At 36.2% G+C, this 19,797-nt stretch overlaps 2 protein-coding genes across 2 annotated transcripts in view; one reads left to right on the top strand and one right to left on the bottom strand.

Moving 5' to 3' along the window:
- The window catches only part of LOC123553032 (tumor necrosis factor alpha-induced protein 3-like), a 58,550-nt gene that overhangs the window by 682 nt on the left and 38,071 nt on the right, over positions 1-19,797 (top strand). The gene's annotated exons all lie outside the window — the stretch shown is intronic.
- Positions 10,945-19,797, bottom strand: part of LOC123552294 (fatty-acid amide hydrolase 2-like) — a 30,609-nt gene continuing 21,756 nt past the window's right edge. Inside the window, exons 7-8 of the mRNA XM_045341842.2 lie at positions 14,722-14,820; positions 10,945-13,483 (exon numbers count right to left, since the gene is read on the bottom strand). Coding sequence (XP_045197777.1) covers positions 12,887-13,483; positions 14,722-14,820 — 696 coding nt within the window. The 3' untranslated portion in view covers positions 10,945-12,886. The remainder of the gene's footprint in view (positions 13,484-14,721; positions 14,821-19,797) is intronic.

Genomic DNA, 19,797 nt, shown 5'->3' with positions numbered 1-19,797 from the left:
CCAGTGACATTTTTCACTGTAATTGCAGTGACGTATTACATATAAAACAAATTCTTCTTTATTCCAAGTCTTCTCAGTGATTTAAGTAAAATTTTACCCATTTTGTCCGTACCAGCAAGAGAGTTGACAGTTAATACTTAAATTTAATCTTTCTGACTGAGAAATTACCATATATATTTTACATTATACATATATTTTTACAGATTTTTCATATACATTTGATCAATTTATAGACCGAGATTACAAAAGTTCAAATCAATATCTTACCGATACAATAAATTGTTTTACAAGTTAACAATTCATATCCCGTCAATATTGCATGATTGGTTTTCATGCAACATATGTTAACTTTAATTAAATAGCACAGAAGAGAACAAAAGAGCCATTTTCAAACAGTGGTAAGTAAAATTTACTGAAAAGTATCATCTTTTAGGGTATTCCTGTGAACATGGTTTAGTGGTCATACGTTTAACTGTCAATCCAGACATTCAGGGCTCCAATCCTGGAACAGGTACTGGAAATTTCTTAGATGCTCTTGAGTGTCTCCAACTAACTGAAGAGACCAGTACTGCTTCTTCCAAAGAAAGACGGCTTCGTGTATATTGGTGCCATACACGGGCAAGTTATAGTTCGCAAAGTGCTAGGATAAGTTAGCTGAGCAGGTATCTCTCTCTCTCTTCAGACTCTTGGCTTCTTCTGGCGAGATCGCCCCCGAGGATAAATTTGGCGCTCTGAGTAACTGCCTATGTATGCTGAACGTCTAATTACAAATTCGCTATATAAATCTTGTATAATATATCATGTAAATATATATATCGATTTTTTCTGTTACTGGGTGTGTTCAAATACTTCACATAAAAATAGAAATAATTAAATGGGAATTTTACTTGTCGTTTAGATAGAGATGAGCAAAATAGTATAAATTGTGAAGCATTTGAATATTTGCATTTCAGTGAGGTCAGCCGTTTAGTCCACTGCTCCCATCGTCCTGTCCAAATATAGTCATTACCAAATACGGTGTTTATGGTTAAATTAAGTTAAATATAAAATTTTAATGCAACTTATGTATTATATACCTTTTGATACTATATCTGCTTTTGAATTGAAATCAATTCTTTCAACACATGTATTTACGCCGTGTTAATACTGAGAAAATCAATATCGACTGTTCAGTATTTTTTTTTACGCTGGTCTACCTCCTTCCCTAATTCTGCTTCTATTACATCTGTATGTTTGATATGATATCCAACTAGAGTGCCAAGCTGTCACAATTTATACGCACATAAAATTACATTTTTTAAAATACTCTACTTATTGAGCAAACTAGTTGTCAGTTACATCAGTTTTGACTAATTCAAGGTTTGGGGAACACTGGATAAGAACTGCTTAAGTTACTTAAGTAAGTGGACACTCAATTTACAGTTTTAAGTAGAATTCAAGGGCCATAACTCAAGAGTGACTGGGAGTATCGACTGGATATCAAATTCCTCCGAGATATTATGCCCATAAACACTATGAACAAAATATTAGATAAAAATGGCTCAAATTATGAGGGTGCGTCTGCCTGTCTTAGGTGATCGCATAATACATCCCATTTCAAAGGTGTATAAAAAGGAAAATGTGATGATGTATAGTCACAAAGAATAAACTTTTTATATCCCTACTGTAGAATTCATTGTATTGGAGAATGAATTGCTAAAAGATTAACTAAACACAGACAATAATCCTTTGTAGACATTTATTTCAGCAAATCATTAGCAGACAAAATTTATTTTTCAGCAAATAAATAAATAAATAAATAAATAAAACTTTCAATACCTACACATTTATATCAAAAACAAAAAGGCCAAAATAGGCCTAAGTAGCTCATCAGCGAAGAACCTAGACCATATGACCTTGCTTCTGGCAATGTAATTGAAATGTTTTTTTTCTTTTCCTTTTTTGCTGTGCAGCTCAAAAATGTGTTACTGTTAGAACAAACTTGAGAGGCTGGTTATATCTATCTTTCAACTACTTCTCATGAACTACTTGATTGTTATGATGTTAGCAAAACCAAATTCAGAGAGATCTGTGCCATAAATGCAACAGCCCAAATTTGGTGACAATACATACAGTTGAAGTTTTTTTAAGGTTTTTCTATTTTTAGCACTGACACTCCCAAAAATGGACCAAGTGGAACCATTTGAACAATCTTGAGAGAGATCCTTACAAGGACTTTATGGATCAAATATGGTGAAAATCTATCAGACAGTTCATGAGAAATTGTTTAAAGGAGTTTCTTTTTTAGCTCTGGCAGCCCCTAAAAGGGGCCAGGAGGAACCATTTGAACAAATTTAAGGGAGGTCCATGCAAGGATGCAAAAGGCCAAGTTTGGTGAAGATCCATTCAGAGGTTCACAAGTTGTTTAAAGCCATTTTTTAAAATTTAGCTCTTGTGGCCCCTACAAGGGGCAAGGCAAAACATTAGATCAAATTTGAGACAGGTCAATACCAGGATGCTGCAGACTAGCTTTGGTGTAATTACGACAAGTAGTTTCAGAAGACATGTTGACACAGGATGAAGGACACCAGACTATCCAACTATACTATCAACTCACACTGAAAAAATTCAGGTGAGCTTAAAGTAGATGCAAACAGAAACATCTGGCATTACTTAGCAACACATATTATTTTGTGTCTTTCAACAAAAAACATATCTTAGTATTTATCCTTATTTTGCTATCTACTAGTAATTAGTTTTCATTCTGTGGAAGCAAATTGTTGGCATTAAGCATATACATTAAGTAATCAAGTAGAGTTTCTTTAATCACAGAAGCAAGTATTTCTTTTTAAACAAAATGGCCCTAAAAGCCCTGTATGGCTCACGCGACCTAATGCTTACCACCTAATGACCTAGATTTCATAGAGACAAATATTCTGACAATGTTTTATGAAGATCAAGTAGAAAATGTGGCCTCTAGAGTGTTAAACAGGTTTTTCTATGGTTTGACCTAGTTTCCTAGTTTTTAACCAATTCTGAACTTTTCCTAGATTTCATTGACCTAGTGACCTAGTTTCTGACCTCGTGTAACTCTTTTTTGAACTTATCCTTGATTTTAAAGAGACAAACATTCTCACAAAGTTTCAAACAGAAAATGTGGTCTCTTGAGCATTAACAATGTTTTTCTATGATCTGACCTTGTGATCTAGTTTTTGACCGCAGGCAAGTTTTGATCTTGACCTAAATTTCATAGAGACAAGATCTCCTAGAACACAAAATGACTCCTTGATGCATTCAGTAATTGCACAAGAAACAGAAATTATTTGCTCACTGTACACAAAAGTTCTACTGGTCAATGTGACCTTGACCTTTGTCCTACTGACCTCAAAATCAACAGGGGTCATCCGCCGGTCATGATCAACCTCCCTATTAAGTTTCATGATACTAGGCCCAAGCGTTCTCAAGTTACCATCTGGAAACGGTTTAACTGTTCCAGGTCAATGTGACCTTGACCTTTGACCTACTGACCTCAAAATCAATAGGGTCATCTGCTGTTCATGTTCAACCTCTCTATCAAGTTTCGTGATCCTAGGACCAAGCGTTCTTGAGTTATCATCCGGAAACTGTTTAACTGTTTCGGGTCATTGTGACCTTGACCTTTGACCTACTGACCTCAAAATCAATAGGGGCTATCTGCTGATCATGATCAACCTCCCTATCAACTTTCATGATCCTAAGCCCAAGCGTTCTTGAGTTATCATCCGGAAACTGTTTAACTGTTTTGGGTCACTGTGTCCTTGACCTTTGACCTACTACTCTCAAAATCAATAGGGGTCATCTGCTGGTTATGACCAACCATCCTATAAACTTTTATGGTCCTAGGCTAAAGCGTTCTTGAGTTATCATCTGGAAACGGATTGGTCTACATACAGACCGACCGACATTTGCAAAACAATATACCCCTCCTTCTTCGAAGAGGGCCATAATAAACATTCTCAGAAACTTTTAACAGGAAGAGTGTTAACAAGGTTCTTCTATGATTTAACCTAGTGATCTAGGTTTTGACCTTTGATAACCAAGTTTTAAATTCGACCTAGACATCATACAGACAAACATTCTCAGAAAGTTTTAAGATCAAACAGAAAATGAGGCCTCTAGGGTGTAATCAAGGTTTTCCTTTGATTTGATCTAATCACCTAGATTAGGTCCTCAGAAACCCAGTTATGAGCTTGTCCTAGACTTCATACAAACAAACGTTCTGACGAAGTTTCACAAAGATGAGGCAGAAAATGTGGCCTCTAGCGTGTTAACAAGGTTTTTCTATCAATTAAGCAGTGACCTAGTTTTTGACGACGAATGACCCATTAATGAACTTGTCCAAGGTTTGACCAAGTGTAATGCTCTGACCAAGTTTCATTAAGGTTGGGCTGAAATTATGACCTCTAGAGTAACAGTCAAACTGTTGACGGACGAGGCATAAAACAACACGGGCACAGGGTGATCACATTAACTCACCTTGAGCAATTTATGCTCAGGTCAGCTAAAAATCATACAATATACATTGAAGACATATTATTTCCTCCCTCTAAATACTTTCTTGATGTGGTCACAGAAACTCAAAATCATATTACTTAATTCAAATCTAAATACTGAAATAATATATCTCATTTTATTAAACATAATTTAGACACAACCTCCATTTTTTGGTAATGACATTATCAAAAATCACAGACAATGTCAGATTTGCAAAATGCCATATAACTCATTATGTCAGTTGTATTCTTTTTGTTTGGTCTTCATTATTTTCACCAGTTTACATGTTTTATTCTGATGTATGTTACATTTTGCATCTTTAACATCAGTGAATGTCAACCAATCTTCTTTAGTTTTGATTGAGAAGATACATGCGCTACATCAACATTTGTTCCCATGAGTATCACAGTCTGTTTATAACAATATTAACACAAAAAAGTTCAAGTAAAGACCAGCTTAACAAATCAATGGTTATTTCATTTTCTGTAAAAGTCAGCAGTACAATAGCACTAAGATATACAAAGTCTTAAATTTTGACCTTGTCAAATACTATTCAAACATCATGTTACAATATTTTCATAGTGTAGCCTTTTACTTTAAGTGTGCACTATGAGAAAAGTCAGTATTGATGTCATGTCAAAATCAAGACAAAAGTGGGGTCATATCACCATTCCCTATATTACTACTTGTGGTAAAAGGGGCCGATAGTTTGCAACAAGAAATTTAGTTTGGGGGAGGTTAAGATCTGCATTGTGTGCATAACACCTCTTATCATGCTGAACATTGATGTAAAGTTTTGTTGGAATCCCTTAAATCATAGATGGTTTGGATGCAAACAAACAAACTACTAATGAGTGATTACTATATGCCTCCCTTCAAGAGCATAAGAGGCAATATAACTTAATTGGTAGGACTTGATCAAAGCTCCTTAATATTTTACCAAATATAACTTTGAATTGCTGAATTACGGAAGGTCAGTGGTTCTATCCAGGTGCCCACCTGTGATGAAATAATGCCAAAAAGGGCACCTGGGGTCTTCCTCCACCATCAAAAGCTGGAAAGTAGCCATATGACCTATAACTGTGTCAATGTTTTGCTAAACCCATCAAAAATAAAATTACAAAAAGACTGATTATAAGACTTAATGAAAAGTTAATATGAGCTGCGCCATGAGAAAACCAACATAGTGGGTTTGCGACCAGCATGGATCCAGACCAGCCTGCGCATCCGCGCAGTCTGGTCAGGATCCATGCTGTTCGCTTTCAAAGCCTATAGTAATTAGAGAAACTGTTAGCGAACAGCATGGATCCTGACCAGACTGTGCGGATGCGCAGGCTGGTCTGGATCCATGCTGGTCGCAAACCCTCTATGTTGGTTTTCTCATGGCGTGGCTCATACTGATTATGCAAACAACAAACCATTTTTTGACATCAATACTAACAGACAAGCATGGGTAAAGCAGCAGTATATCATATCTCAAAATAACGATTGAGACACATAATTTCTAATCTATTATCTAGATAGTAGTTTCACACTAACAGATAAGAAAAACAGCACATGCTATCAGTTGTTGTAGTGCAACTATGTTGGAAGGTAAAAATGTAAGAAAGTTCTGACTTATAAAACAATCTGATAATACCAAACAAGGTTTTTAAGGTGGTCAATCACTTTCCAGCAACATTTTATGACATTTTTCACTTTCCATATATTTTGTTAGAGATCTATTTAAGGAACAGAAAGACCTTTTACATAGAGTTAAGATCCTACTCGAAATGTGTATTTTAATACTTTTCATGAAACTTTGTAATTACTTCCCTTTAATATAAAGGTATTAAAAAATTTGACTATTCTTTAGATTTCAATATAATTTCTAGTTTTACATTTGCATTCGATAAATATTGTGATAATTAAACTACCTGAAACAAAAAGCAAGTTTTAAAACATCATGTAGCTCTGGAATTCATCTATTTCCAATTTATCTTGGTTGCACAACCGAGATAGGCAAAGGGAGGCAATAATAATTTCATAAACTTGCATTTCTAATGAATTTTAGCAAAATATATACTTGTCAATGCAAATATTAGACAAATTTAATACAAAAGTGCTTATATTCATATCATTCCTTAGGCAAAATATGTTTATTAAATTTACACTTATGCTTAAATAAGGCTGTCTTGGTTGGCCAACAAGGATTTTAAAAACACTTTGAGTGAAAATTTAACATATATTCTGGATGGGACAAAATAATTAAATACAGTGAAACCCATCTAATCCAGGACCCCTGAATACCAGACACCCATCCTAACTGATGGAGTTATGTTTCTTGCTGCACAAAGTCAGCTTTTGATGGTGAACATGTGTTGCAAGTTTTAAAGTTTTGATAGTTTATGAGAAAAGTTGACCTAAACATAAAACTTAACCAAGAAATCTGATATTTTCTACGTCCAAAAGGGGCCATAGTTCTTGCAAAAAGCCTGATGGAGTTTTGTTTCTTGCTGTACAGAGTCAGCTATTGATGGTGAACAAGTGTTGTAAGTTTTAAAGCAATAGCTTTGATAGTTTAGGAGAAAAGCTGACCTAAACATAAAACTTAACCAGGCAATGCCGACGCAGACGACGATCAAGTGATGACAATAACTCATCTTTTTTTTTCTAAAAAAATCAGATGAGCTAAAAATGATCCAGTCTGCTTGGTAGTTGTTTACCTATTTATGTAATGTAACACACATTCCACCAACAAAACCCCATTAAACCTAGTAATATTATTATTATACCAGATTTATATAGCGCCCTTTTCATGTTAAACACGTTCAAAGGCGCTTTACATATAACAAACGCAGCCACACAGGGCGCGAAATTCATCCTCTACTAGTACAGACACAGAGCGATCTGACCAGAGGGACAGAGTGAGACAAAGACCCCAGAACAGATAGAGAGAACTTTTAAGATACAGACTTGTCCATCTAACTTAGCCTAGCTCTTTGGGAATAGACAGTCTGGTTCTTTAACGTGCCTGGTGTATAGCACCAATACACGCGAAACCGTCTTTCCTGGGAAGAACCAGTACAGGCCTCTAAGTTATTACCCCTCCAAATGGAATTTTCAGTCTGGTCAGGAGGCTATCCCATTTAGAGGGATTTCACTGTATCAGTCATTGTTCGTAAAACCAATCTCTGACAATACAATATACAAAAGTGTACAAAATTGCTACCCAATCATAAATGAAAACTGGGGATGGCAACAATTATACGAATATTCGTTCATTACACGAATATTCAAATACTGTTTCACTATTCGAATATTCGAAAAAAAAAAATCATCACAAATAAATAAAAGCTAAATGAATGATAGAAATGTTGCAAAAACCAGCATTCATTATAAATATGCCTGAAAAGGACTTCCGCTGCTGTTACATGTGTCATTTTGTATGTTAGCGTACCAAGATTGTGGTGATAGCAGTGCACTCTGTAGTTAATACCACTAATTGTTTGCCTTAAGAAAACTTTAATTGCCACAAAAAATGATGCAAGTTGGTTACAAATCAGAACTGTTTTTGGAAGGTGGGAACTCCTGTTTATTAAAAAATATCAGACAGCACTCAGTCTTATGACTTTAAGAGTTGAGCAAAGGTGCATTTGACTGAAGAAAAATATTGAAAAGTAGTTTAAGAAAAACAAGTCAAATGTAATGCATATTTATCTTTTGACATAAATCACACTATCCAATCAATGTGACTTTAAAAATTATTTACGCAAAATGGCATAAATAAATGCATTTTAATGTAATTAACATTTTAATTAATATGATTACTCAATATTCAGGCAAGTGGCGTACTTAAACCAAATATTTCTTTATACTGCCCTCATTAGACTCCCATACAGTCTATAACACCTTATTTGATTGAAAATATTCTTCAAGCTATGACATTAATCTAATGTCAAAATGCTACCTATTCCATCTCCCGTTTGGAAGTATTTCACATGATCATCCGATAAGAAATCAGCTACATGTAATTTGTGTAGACAGAATCTTACTTACACAGAGGCTACATACATGCAAGAAATAAAACTGATAGATCATTTCCGGTGTACATGAAAGCAGAATTTATGTGCGCCACTCATCAGGGTATGTTAAACACGTAAGACTTTGAGTTCCTTTGTTGATTAGTTGATGACTGAATATTTGAATGTTGGTTTGGAAGGTTGACTGAATATTCAAGTACCTGAAAATGCTATTTGTTGCCATCCCATGACAACCTTTAAGTATACCCAGGAACATACCATTCTTGTTCTATATGTACTCAATATAAATATACACAAAATATACATGGCATTAAAAAGATAGCAATAATTCAAATACAAAATGATTGCCTATACATTGAAAGACAACATCCGTGTATATATATATATACATGTTTGTAAATGTTCATCTAAGTATCCAAACTTATACAATATACATTTAAACAAAATTTGAACACCTAAATCAGAGAGGTAATTTTATACCCTAAACTGGTGTGTACACATGACAAAATATATTAAATACTGTCAGAGTTGCACAGTGAATTCTATTAATTAGGGATGGCAACAAGTAACGATTTTGGTACTCGAGTACTTGCCGATTTTTTCGATCGAGTACCCGGTTACTCGTTAAAAGTGGTGTACGTAACCAGAACAGGGAAGAATTGGCTGTATTTAGCCTTTGTTCACTAATAAAGGGAGATAAGTCAAAATCATTAGCTGTTTTACCACACCTCCCGTAAGCAATGATATAATGTTTCAAAACCATTCTTTTGTTGGATACAGTTGTAAACTAGAAAATGCTTTTGTAAAAAAGCGCATGTCTCCCCCAATGCAAAGTCCTATAGGCAAGAAGTCAATAGGGGTCAGGAGCGAAAGTCAAAGAGACACTGATGGTTGGCTGCAATAGGGATCATCTACTTGGCATGTCCAGTCATCCCGCTAAATTTCAACACTCTTGGCCTAGTGGTTCTCAAGTCACTGTTCAGGCTCCTGTGACCTTGACCTTTGATCAAGTGACCTCGAAATAAATAGGGGTCATCTACTCTGCATGTCCAATCATCCTATTAAGTTTCAACATTGTAGGTCAAGTGGTTCTCAAGTTATTTCCAAAAAATGATTTTACATGAACAGGCCACTGTGACCTTGACCTTTAATAGACTGACCCCAAAATCAATAGGGGTCATCTACTCTGCATGACCAATCATCCTATTAAGTTTCAACATTCTGGGTCAAGTGGTTCTCAAGTTACTGACCGGAAATGGTTTTCAATGTTCAAACCCCTGTGTCCTTGACCTTTAATGGAGTGACCCCAAAATCGATAGGGGTCATTTACTTTGCATGTACAATCATCCTATGAAGTTTCAACATTCTGGGTCAAGTGGTTCTCTAGTTACTGATCGGAAATGGTTTTCCATGCTCAGGCCCCTGTGACCTTGACCTTTGACGGAGTGACCCCAAAATCAATAGGGGTCATCTACTCTTCATGACCAATCATCCTATGAAGTTTCAACATTCCGGGTCAAGTGGTTCTCTAGTTATTGATCGGAAATGGTTTTCAATGTTCAGGCCCCTGTGACCTTGACCTTTGACAGAGTGACCCCAAAATCAATAGGGGTCATCTACTCTTCATGACCAATCATCCTATGAAGTTTCAACATTCCGGGTCAAGTGGTTCTCTAGTTACTGATCAGAAATGGTTTTCAATGTTCAGGCCCCTGTGACCTTGACCTTTGACGGAGTGACCCCAAAATCAATAGGGGTCATCTACTCTTCATGACCAATCATCCTATGAAGTTTCAACATTCCGGGTCAAGTGGTTCTCTAGTTACTGATCGGAAATGGTTTTCCATGTTCAGGCCCCTGTGACCTTGACCTTTGACAGAGTGACCCCAAAATCAATAGGGGTCATCTACTCTTCATGACCAATCATCCTATGAAGTTTCAACATTCCTGGTCAAGTGGTTCTCTAGTTACTGATCGAAAATGGTTTTCAATGTTCAGGCCCCTGTGACCTTGGCCTTTGACGGAGTGACTCCAAAATCAATAGGGGTCATCTACTCTTCATGACCAATCATCCTATGAAGTTTCAACATTCTGGGTCACGTGGTTCTCTAGTTATTGATCGGAAATGGTTTTCAATGTTCAGGCCCCTGTGACCTTGACCTTTGACGGAGTGACCCCAAAAACAATAGGGGTCGTCTACTCCAGCAGCCCTACAACCCTATGAAGTTTGAAGGTTCTAGGTCAAATGGTTCTCCAGTTATTGCTCGGAAATGAAGTGTGACGTACGGACGGAAGGACGGATGGACAGACGGACGGACGGACAGGGCAAAAACAATATGTCTCCTGGGGAGACATAATAATTACTTTGTGCTAAAGGGAAAACTTGAGAATGTAGAACCAACACAGATGATCACAGTTGATTGATATATTACAAGTAACTTTTTATGTCCAAGTAATAATGTAAGAAATATCAAAACACAAAAAAAATGTGTCTTTATGTTTCTTGTCAGCTATGCTATATTTTAAACTGCAAGCAAACTGTGAAGTTGGCATAAAATTGGACTGGTTTACTTTTTAAATTATAAAGGATATGTTCTTTATGATGTACTGCTAATTGTAATGTTTGAACAAAGATGTAGTGTGATTTTCTAATTGTTTATGATATAAGCGGTACTGCAATAAGCGGCATAATTACAATTTACAGCGATCACGATTTTTCAAACACGTGTTACCTGTCAGGGGTATAATTGACTATTGTGCATCAATTCACACCTTCGTGTTTGTATAATCCGGGTAACTGATCGAAAAGATGACAGGTAGACACTTTGGTGTCGTTTAAACGGCCACGTTAAAATTGAAATGTATCTAGTCTTCTTTTTTTTCCCCGAGTACTCGATTACTAAATTTCTTAATTGATATTCGGAACACCGAACTAGTACTCGGTTAACCGGTTAACTGTTGCCATCCCTACTATTAATAAAACAAGGTTTTCTTACAACAGTCTATGAGGTCTTTAATAGCATATAATGATCATATAATATAATATTATATACTATAATACTCTATTTAAGTATAGCATGATTACAGAAATAAATATAGACTGAAAACTTAATAGCAATATTGCACTAGATGGGAATTCTGTTTGCCTGGTCTACTTTCATCAACATTCATTTTACACATAAACAGTTCTCAGATTATATACAATTACCGGCTTTTTCATAGGTTGATAGGATTCATCAGGATTTATCAACCCGAAAAGAGTTATATTCACTGAGCCGAAGGTTGATATCAACCTATGAAAAAGTCAATAATTGTTTTATTACATGAATAAATGTATAGTCAGTCTTATTATTATAACTGTATCTTTAATAAAGAAATAAGGAATCAATTTAGACCAAATCAGGTTGATATTGGTTTTCCAAGCACCTTCTTTGATCTATTTTAATTTTCTTACTATTTATAACCAAAGATAAGTTGATATGATATGTACTCATTACTTTTCAAACCGTTTTCAGCCAATCAGAGAAACAATAGAATACAGTCATGTAATAATAGTAATTGTTTGCTAGAACAAAAACAACAAGATATAACTTTAATGTCCAAAGGGCAACAATGTCAAGTCCATTCTTTGCTGACACAACACCTCAATGACTCAATTAATACAGCCAATTAAAAATATTAATCCATACAGTTACAACACTGACAAGACCTAAAGTGACCTCTATCACCTTTAAAAATGGGCATAAATTCGTAAAACAAAAAAGTAATTATAGAACCCGTGCAATGCATGTCACAGTGAACAATTGTGTTACGTTACAATCCGTTACTAAGTTACCAGCTTACAAAACAAAAACTAACCAAATGGGACATAGACTTTGACACAGATGCTGACACACAACTGAGAGCAACAGTTTTACCTGTTCTTCGAATAGTCAAACTGAACAATGCTCTATGTATGATAAAGCTATGGCAAGGCATAACTGGACAGAGGGACACATGCACTAACACATAAACACAAAACTTTTTGACTTTGTCACTTTTTGATGGCTGTTTTGAGCTCATCACAGGTGTGCTTGACAAAGAAAAAGAAGCTAGATCTGGGATGCAACCAGCTCTTGTGGAATTTGCAACAGCTGGATCACCTTCGGTACCTCTATGATTACAACTGCAGAAAACTTTACTCGAGCCGAATACAACATCCCAGATCAAGCTATTGTGAAAAAAAAAACCTAAATGATTGATCTAAAAGTGATTACTGATATAAGGAGTAAATAAATAATAATAGAATAATTTCTACTTATCATTAAAATATCTATTTCATATCTAAGTAGTTAAGAAAATTGTAAATAAGACTAGAATGAGTCTGTGCCAGGGTTAACCCAGCCAGCAATTTGACCATCTTCTAGTTCCTGTGCCACGGCTATACTGACTGCATCCTGGTTCATACCAGCTACAATTTGTACTCCAAGGGGCAGTCCTTCTTTACTCAAACCCAATGGGACCTGGGTCACTGGAAGTCCAAGCGTATTGAACAATCCTGTATATGCCCAGTTGAAGGGGTACATTAACGGTTGGTTATGGTAAGGTGCTACTTTCGGATGAGACGGATAAATTATTACACTATTTTCATCCAACAATTCATTCATTTCTGTCTCAAGTTTCTCAAAACTTTCCAGTGCCTTTCGATTAACCCCTTCTAATAGATGGTCCAATTTTTCTACACAGCCGAGGGCAATTGCTGGTAAGGTGTGTTTAGACCGACCAATACACCACTTAAGGAATTCTAGATGTGGATTGATGGCTGGTCCCTCATACCCCATGTACTCGCAGAATGTTGTACCACCTGATGTGGTCATTTTAGCTGCCCAAATATCTACAGCAAACTTGAACTTTGGTATACTAATGGTCTTCACCTTGGCACCCAATGACGTCTCCAGGAAATGTACCACCTGAACATAAATAAAGTTGTGATCAAATTCATTAAGTAATAACAAAGATATAGTAAAAGTGCATCGAATCAAACTGAAACTAGAGTGCTTTTGAAAAAAGCGCATGTCTCCCACAACTGCCTACTGTAAAATCATTTAATTTCGTGGGCATGAAATTTCGTGGTTTTGGTCAGAATGGCAATTTCGTGGGGATATGAATTCGTGGATTTCAACTTTTGAACATAAAATGAATGGGAATTTCACTTGTTCATTGGGATTAAATTTCGTGGATTGACTCAACCACGAAATCCACGAAAATTAATCCCCCACGAATATTAATGATTTCACAGTAATCATCTAGATTGGCATTTCTTCTCCATTATGTTTCTGAGTCAACCATGCACCAAGACCTGTATCACTGGCATCAGTATTTTCGGTAATTCAAGGACAATAATTCCTAAGTGCCTGGGCCGATTTGGCAAGTTATTGAACTTGGCCGAGGACTTATTGGCAAACATAAGATGAGAAATGTTCGACTTAGAGCATGGACAAGATTTGTGACAGACATGCACCAAGACCTGTATCACTGGCATTAGTATTTTCAGTAATTCAAGGCCCATAATTCCGATGTGCCTGGGCCGATTTGGCTAGTTATCGAACTTGGCCGAGGACTTATTGGCAAACACATTTTGTTCAAGTTTGGTGAAGATTGGATGAGAAATGTTCGACTTAGAGATCGGAAAAGATTTGTGACACACAGACAGACAGACACACACACACACACACACACACACACACACACAAAGACAGGAGTCAATCAATTCGTGGGAGACATAATTCTATGAAACAAGGGACATAATTCATGAAATATTGGTGAAAGAGTTATGGACTTTGTGCAATATGATGTGGGTGATGATGTGGAATGACCATTTTGAGTTTGAATCGAATCCATTTGGTAATAACAGAGATAGAGTGAAAGTGCTCAAAACCCTAACATAAAATTCTAAGTAAAAAGGGAAATCATTAATAAAATATTGATGCAAGTTTTATGGCCATTGTGACATGTAATGTGAGTGATGATGTGGAACAACTATTTTAAGTTTGAAGCAAATCCATCCAGTAATTACAGAGATAAAGAGAAAGTGCATCAAAAACTTTAATCAAGGTGTGAATGCGCCGACATTGACGTAGATGGCTGGGTTGAGTAGGATAGTCCTCCATATACTTTGTATAGTCAAGCTAAAAATCTGAATACTAACCTTAGCCTGAGCTTGTTTGAGCTGCGTATCAACTTTAGACACCAGTAAACTACCACCATCATCCACAATGTTATAAACACATAACTGGGACACATCAACCTTGCAAAATATGTTTGAACAAAATTACCTTAAATATATTTAACACTGAAAAAAAATTCGTTTATGAAATTAGGTATATACAGTAAGGAATTAAAGAATAATTTGATATATTAACACCATTTATAAAAGTGTACACTTTAAAAGCAAGAGATGTCACAGGAGACAGCGCGCTCGACTATTTCGATGCTGGATAGTGAAACTAGGCACATTTGACGAAGCTGGAGCTGTCACTGAAGTGTTTAATGACTCCAACATGGATGTAATATTGGATAATAGCCTGAGTCTGTGTCAAAAGTATTAAGTAATAAGAGAGATGAGGATCAAGTGTACCAAAACAGTAAATATTACAGGGTTTCAGCTGCAATTCGCCAAATACGCCAATGGCGAAAAAAATAAAAAAGTAGCGGAAAAATATTTAGCCGTAAATGTATTTTTTAAAATGTGTATTTCTTTGTCTTAAGTACTCTCTATCTAGCCTAAAAATCAGTATTACCCGCGGCCGTTTCCGTCATAAAACACTATACACAGCGTGTCACCAACCGAGGGACTAGCGATTTGACATCCATTACATAACGCTGCCACGTGTCTCTCGATCTTTGACTTTAATTTAAACATGCGTTAAACCAATGACAGCTTTGGATGTAGAACACGTGACGTATTTTATCGGCAAAATTATTTAGCTCCGCCTTTACACGTCATCGTTGATTGAAGTAATTACTGATATCGTCAAAAAAAATGAAAATCACATTTCACAGACTGACGTAAAAGGCAATGACAAGACTTTGTGTTAAATGAAAAACGCACATCAGTTATAATTTCGCGGCAATGTTTTAACCAGCGGAATCACGAAAGTAGTATCAAAGTAGCCGTTTCAAAGTTATATTTTGTAGCAAAACTTCGGAATGAACAACTGACGGGACATCCGCGATAATTTCCAATAATTTTTAAATCATGATCGTAGATTGATTTTGGCAAATTCCAATGAAAAACTGCAGTAAACAAGCAGAAATCAATGGTAAAAATTAACCCTGGTCATAGAAAATACGTTATTAATTTTCATTTTATAAATAATGCTAGTCTTGATTGCCTTTTTTTCGTTTTTCACACATTTTCGCGACCCCAATTTCCGATTAAATGTATTTTTAATTTTTGCTGAAAAGTACCCTACTATTTTGGCAAAGGAATAATAATAATATTTTCTCAAAATTTAGACCAAGAAACTCACCAGAGGCAACCATTCCATGTACCTGTATTTTATAATTTTCCATGGGGAAAGCCCCCTGACCCCCCCACTTTGATAAAGAGGGTATTAACCCTCCTTTACCTCAAAATTTTGGACCTAAAAATGCACCAGAGGCCACCATTTCATTCCTGTATTTCAAAATTTCCCAGGGGGAAAGCCCCCTGACCCACCCACCCCTCATCAAAAGGGTACTAACCTCTCTATTACCTCAAAATTTTGGACCTAAAAATGCACCAGAGGCCACCATTTCATGCCTGTATTTCAAAATTTTCCAAGGGGAGAGCCCCCTAACCCCACCCACCCCATAAGAGTTTTACAATCAAATAATGAAAAAAAACTATAAAAATGACAAATTGTTGCAACATGCACAGTGTATTAGAGAATACAACCCCCTGGATGCCCCCTCCCCCTATGTGTCATTGACTTTGATATTTTGTGGCGGAAAAAAAATCAGGGCCAGTGGAACCCTGTATTAAGTATAATTTTTAGCAAAAAGAGGGGCATAATTCATGAAATATTGATGCAACAGCGATGCACCTTGTGTCATGTTGAAAAAATCCATTTTGTAATAACTTCAGATATAGTGAAAATGCATCAAAATTAACCTTTAATTCTAAGTAAAAGGGGCATAATTCATGAAAAATTGGTGCCAGAGTTATTGACCTTGTGTCATATGATGTGGGTGATAAGGTGGAACAACTATTTTAAGTTTGAATCAAATCCATTCATTAATAACTAAGTTAGAATGAAAGTGCATCAAAACTTTAACCTGAAATTATAAGTAACAAGAGGACCATGATGGTCCTGAATCGCTCACCTCTTCCCACATGACCCAGTTTTGAGTATGACGTCGTTTTTTCTATTATTTGATATAGTGACCTAGTTTTTGAGCTCATGTGACCCAGTTTTGAACTTGACCTAGATATTATCAAGATAAAAATTCTGACCAATTTTCATGAAGATCCATTGAAAAATATGGTCTCTAGGTTTTTCTATTATTTGACCTATTGACCTAGTTTTCGAAGGTACGTGACCCTGTTTTGAACTTTACCTAGATATCATCAAGGTGAACATTCTCACTAATTTTCATGAAGATCTCATGAAAAATATGGCCTCTAGAGAGGTCACAAGGTTTTTCTATTTTTATACCTACTGGCCTAGTTTTTGACCGCACATGACCCAGTTTCGAAACTGACCTAGATATCATCAAGGTGAACATTCAGATCAATTTTCATGAAGATCCATTGAAAAATATGGCCTCTAGAGAGGTCAAAAGATTTTAATAATTTTAGACCTACTGACCTAGTTTTTGACCACAGTTGACTCAGTTTCAAACTTGACCTAGATATCATCAAGATGAACATTCAGACCAACTTTCATACAGATCCTATGAAAAGTATGGCCTCTAGAGAGGTCACAAGGTTTTTTATTATTTGACCTACTGACCTAGTTTTTTACGGCACGTGACCCAGTTTCAAACTTGACCTAGATATCATCAAGGTGAACATTCTGACCAATTTTTATGGAGATCCATTCATAAGTATGGCCTCTAGAGAGGTCACAAGGTTTTTCTATTTTTAGACCTACTGACCTAGTTTTTGACCGCACATGACCCTGTTTCGAACTTGACCTAGATATCATCAAGATGAACATTCAGACCAATTTTCATACAGATCCAATGAAAAATATGGCCTTTAGAGAGGTCACAAGGTTTTTCTATTATTTGACCTACTGACCTAGTTTTTGATGGCACGTGACCCAGTTTCGAACTTGACCTAGATATCATCAAGATGAACATTTAGATTAACTTTCATACAGATCCCATGAAAAATATGGCCTCTAGAGAGCTCACAAGGTTTTTCTATTATTTGACCTACTGACTTAGTTTTTGACGGCACGTGACCCACTTTAGAACTTGACCTAGATATCATCAAGGTGAACGTTCTGACCAATTTTCATGAAGATGTCATGAAATATATGGCCTCTAGAGAGGTCACAAGGTTTTTCTATTTTTAGACCTACTGACCTAGTTTTTGACAGCACGTGACCCAGTTTCGAACTTGATCTAGATATCATCAAGATGAACATTCAGACCAACTTTCATACAGATCCCATGAAAAATATGGCCTTTAGAGAGGTCACAAGGTTTTTCTATTATTTGACCTACTGACCTAGTTTTTGAAGGCACGTGACCGAGTTTCGAACTTGACCTAGATATCATCAAGATGAACATTCTGATTAACTTTCATACAGATCCTATGAAAAATATGGCCTTTAGAGAGGTCACAAGGTTTTTCTATTTTTAGACCTACTGACCTAGTTTTTGACGGCACGTGACCCAGTTTCGAACTTGACCTAGATATCATCAAGATGAACATTCAGACTAACTTTCATAAAGATCCCATGAAAAATGTGACCTCTAGAGTGGTCACAACGTTTTTCTATTTTTAGACCTACTGACCTAGTTTTTGACCGCATGTGACCCAGTTTCGAACTTGACCTAGATATCATCAAGATGAACATTCTGATTAACTTTCATGAAGATCCCATGAAAAATGTGACCTCTAGAGTGGTCACAAGGTTTTTCTATTTTTAGACCTACTGACCTAGTTTTTGACCGCACGTGACCCAGTTTCGAACATGACCTAGATATCATCAAGATGAACATTCTGACCAATTTTCATAAAGATCCCATGAAAAATGTGACCTCTAGAGTGGTCACAAGCAAAAGTTTATGGACGGACGCACGGACGACGGACACCGCGCGATCACAAAAGCTCACCTTGTCACTTTGTGACAGGTGAGCTAAAAAGGGGGAAAAATTCATGAAATAATGGTGCCAGAGTTATGGCCCTTGTGTCATATGATGTGAGTGATGATGTTGAACAACTATTTTAAGTTTGAATCAAATTCATTTAGTAATAACTGAGATAGGGGGAAAGTGCACCAAAACTTTAACCTGAAATTCTAAGTAAAAAGGGTGGATAATTCATGAAATATTGGTGCAAGAGTTATGACCCTTGTGCCATATGATGTGGGTGATGATGAGGAACAACTGTTTTAAGTTTGAAGTAAATCCATCAAGTAATAACAAAGATAAAGAGAAAGTGCATCAAAACTTTAACCAAAGTGCGGACGCGTAAGGACGCCGACACTGGGTTGAGTATGACAGCTCTCCATACTTCGTATAGTCAAGCTAAAAATAGGTAAAAAATAATAAATAGTTAAATAAAATTTAACGGAATATGAGTTTCACCTGTGGTAGTTGCATGAATTACAACATGAGCTCATTGTGCACATATGAAAAAGATCAAGCATCAAGTATTACAAAGAAATGGATGTTGCATTTTTAATTGACCAGACGCCAGGCTCCGCCTACAGGTCACGTGGTACCACAAAATACTAAACCTCCGACATTTAGATCGATAATGGCTGCTGCTGCTACTTTACGCGATATTTCTGAAGAGATTGGCAAGAAATTTCTGTCTTATTATGTGTCTTTAAAACATTTAGATGAATTTCGAGAAAGTACTGTTAGGAGTCTTACATTGATAGTTTTGGGATTTTCCGACATTCGGGGACGGAATTAGTTGAGAAAGCATGTATATTCAGAAGACGGAAGAAGGCTACACGACGACAATTACTGATGATATTTATTGTTGAAAATTTTGTGTTGCTTCTTTAATAAATCACTGACAAGTTTATGCGTGTTTTTATTATTATAAAAATATTTG

This window comes from Mercenaria mercenaria, chromosome 4 (genome assembly GCF_021730395.1).
Source record: "Mercenaria mercenaria strain notata chromosome 4, MADL_Memer_1, whole genome shotgun sequence".
Lineage (NCBI taxonomy): Eukaryota > Metazoa > Mollusca > Bivalvia > Venerida > Veneridae > Mercenaria > Mercenaria mercenaria.
Note: the sequence above shows the minus strand (reverse complement) of the source record. Positions and strands in the feature narration are given on the sequence as shown.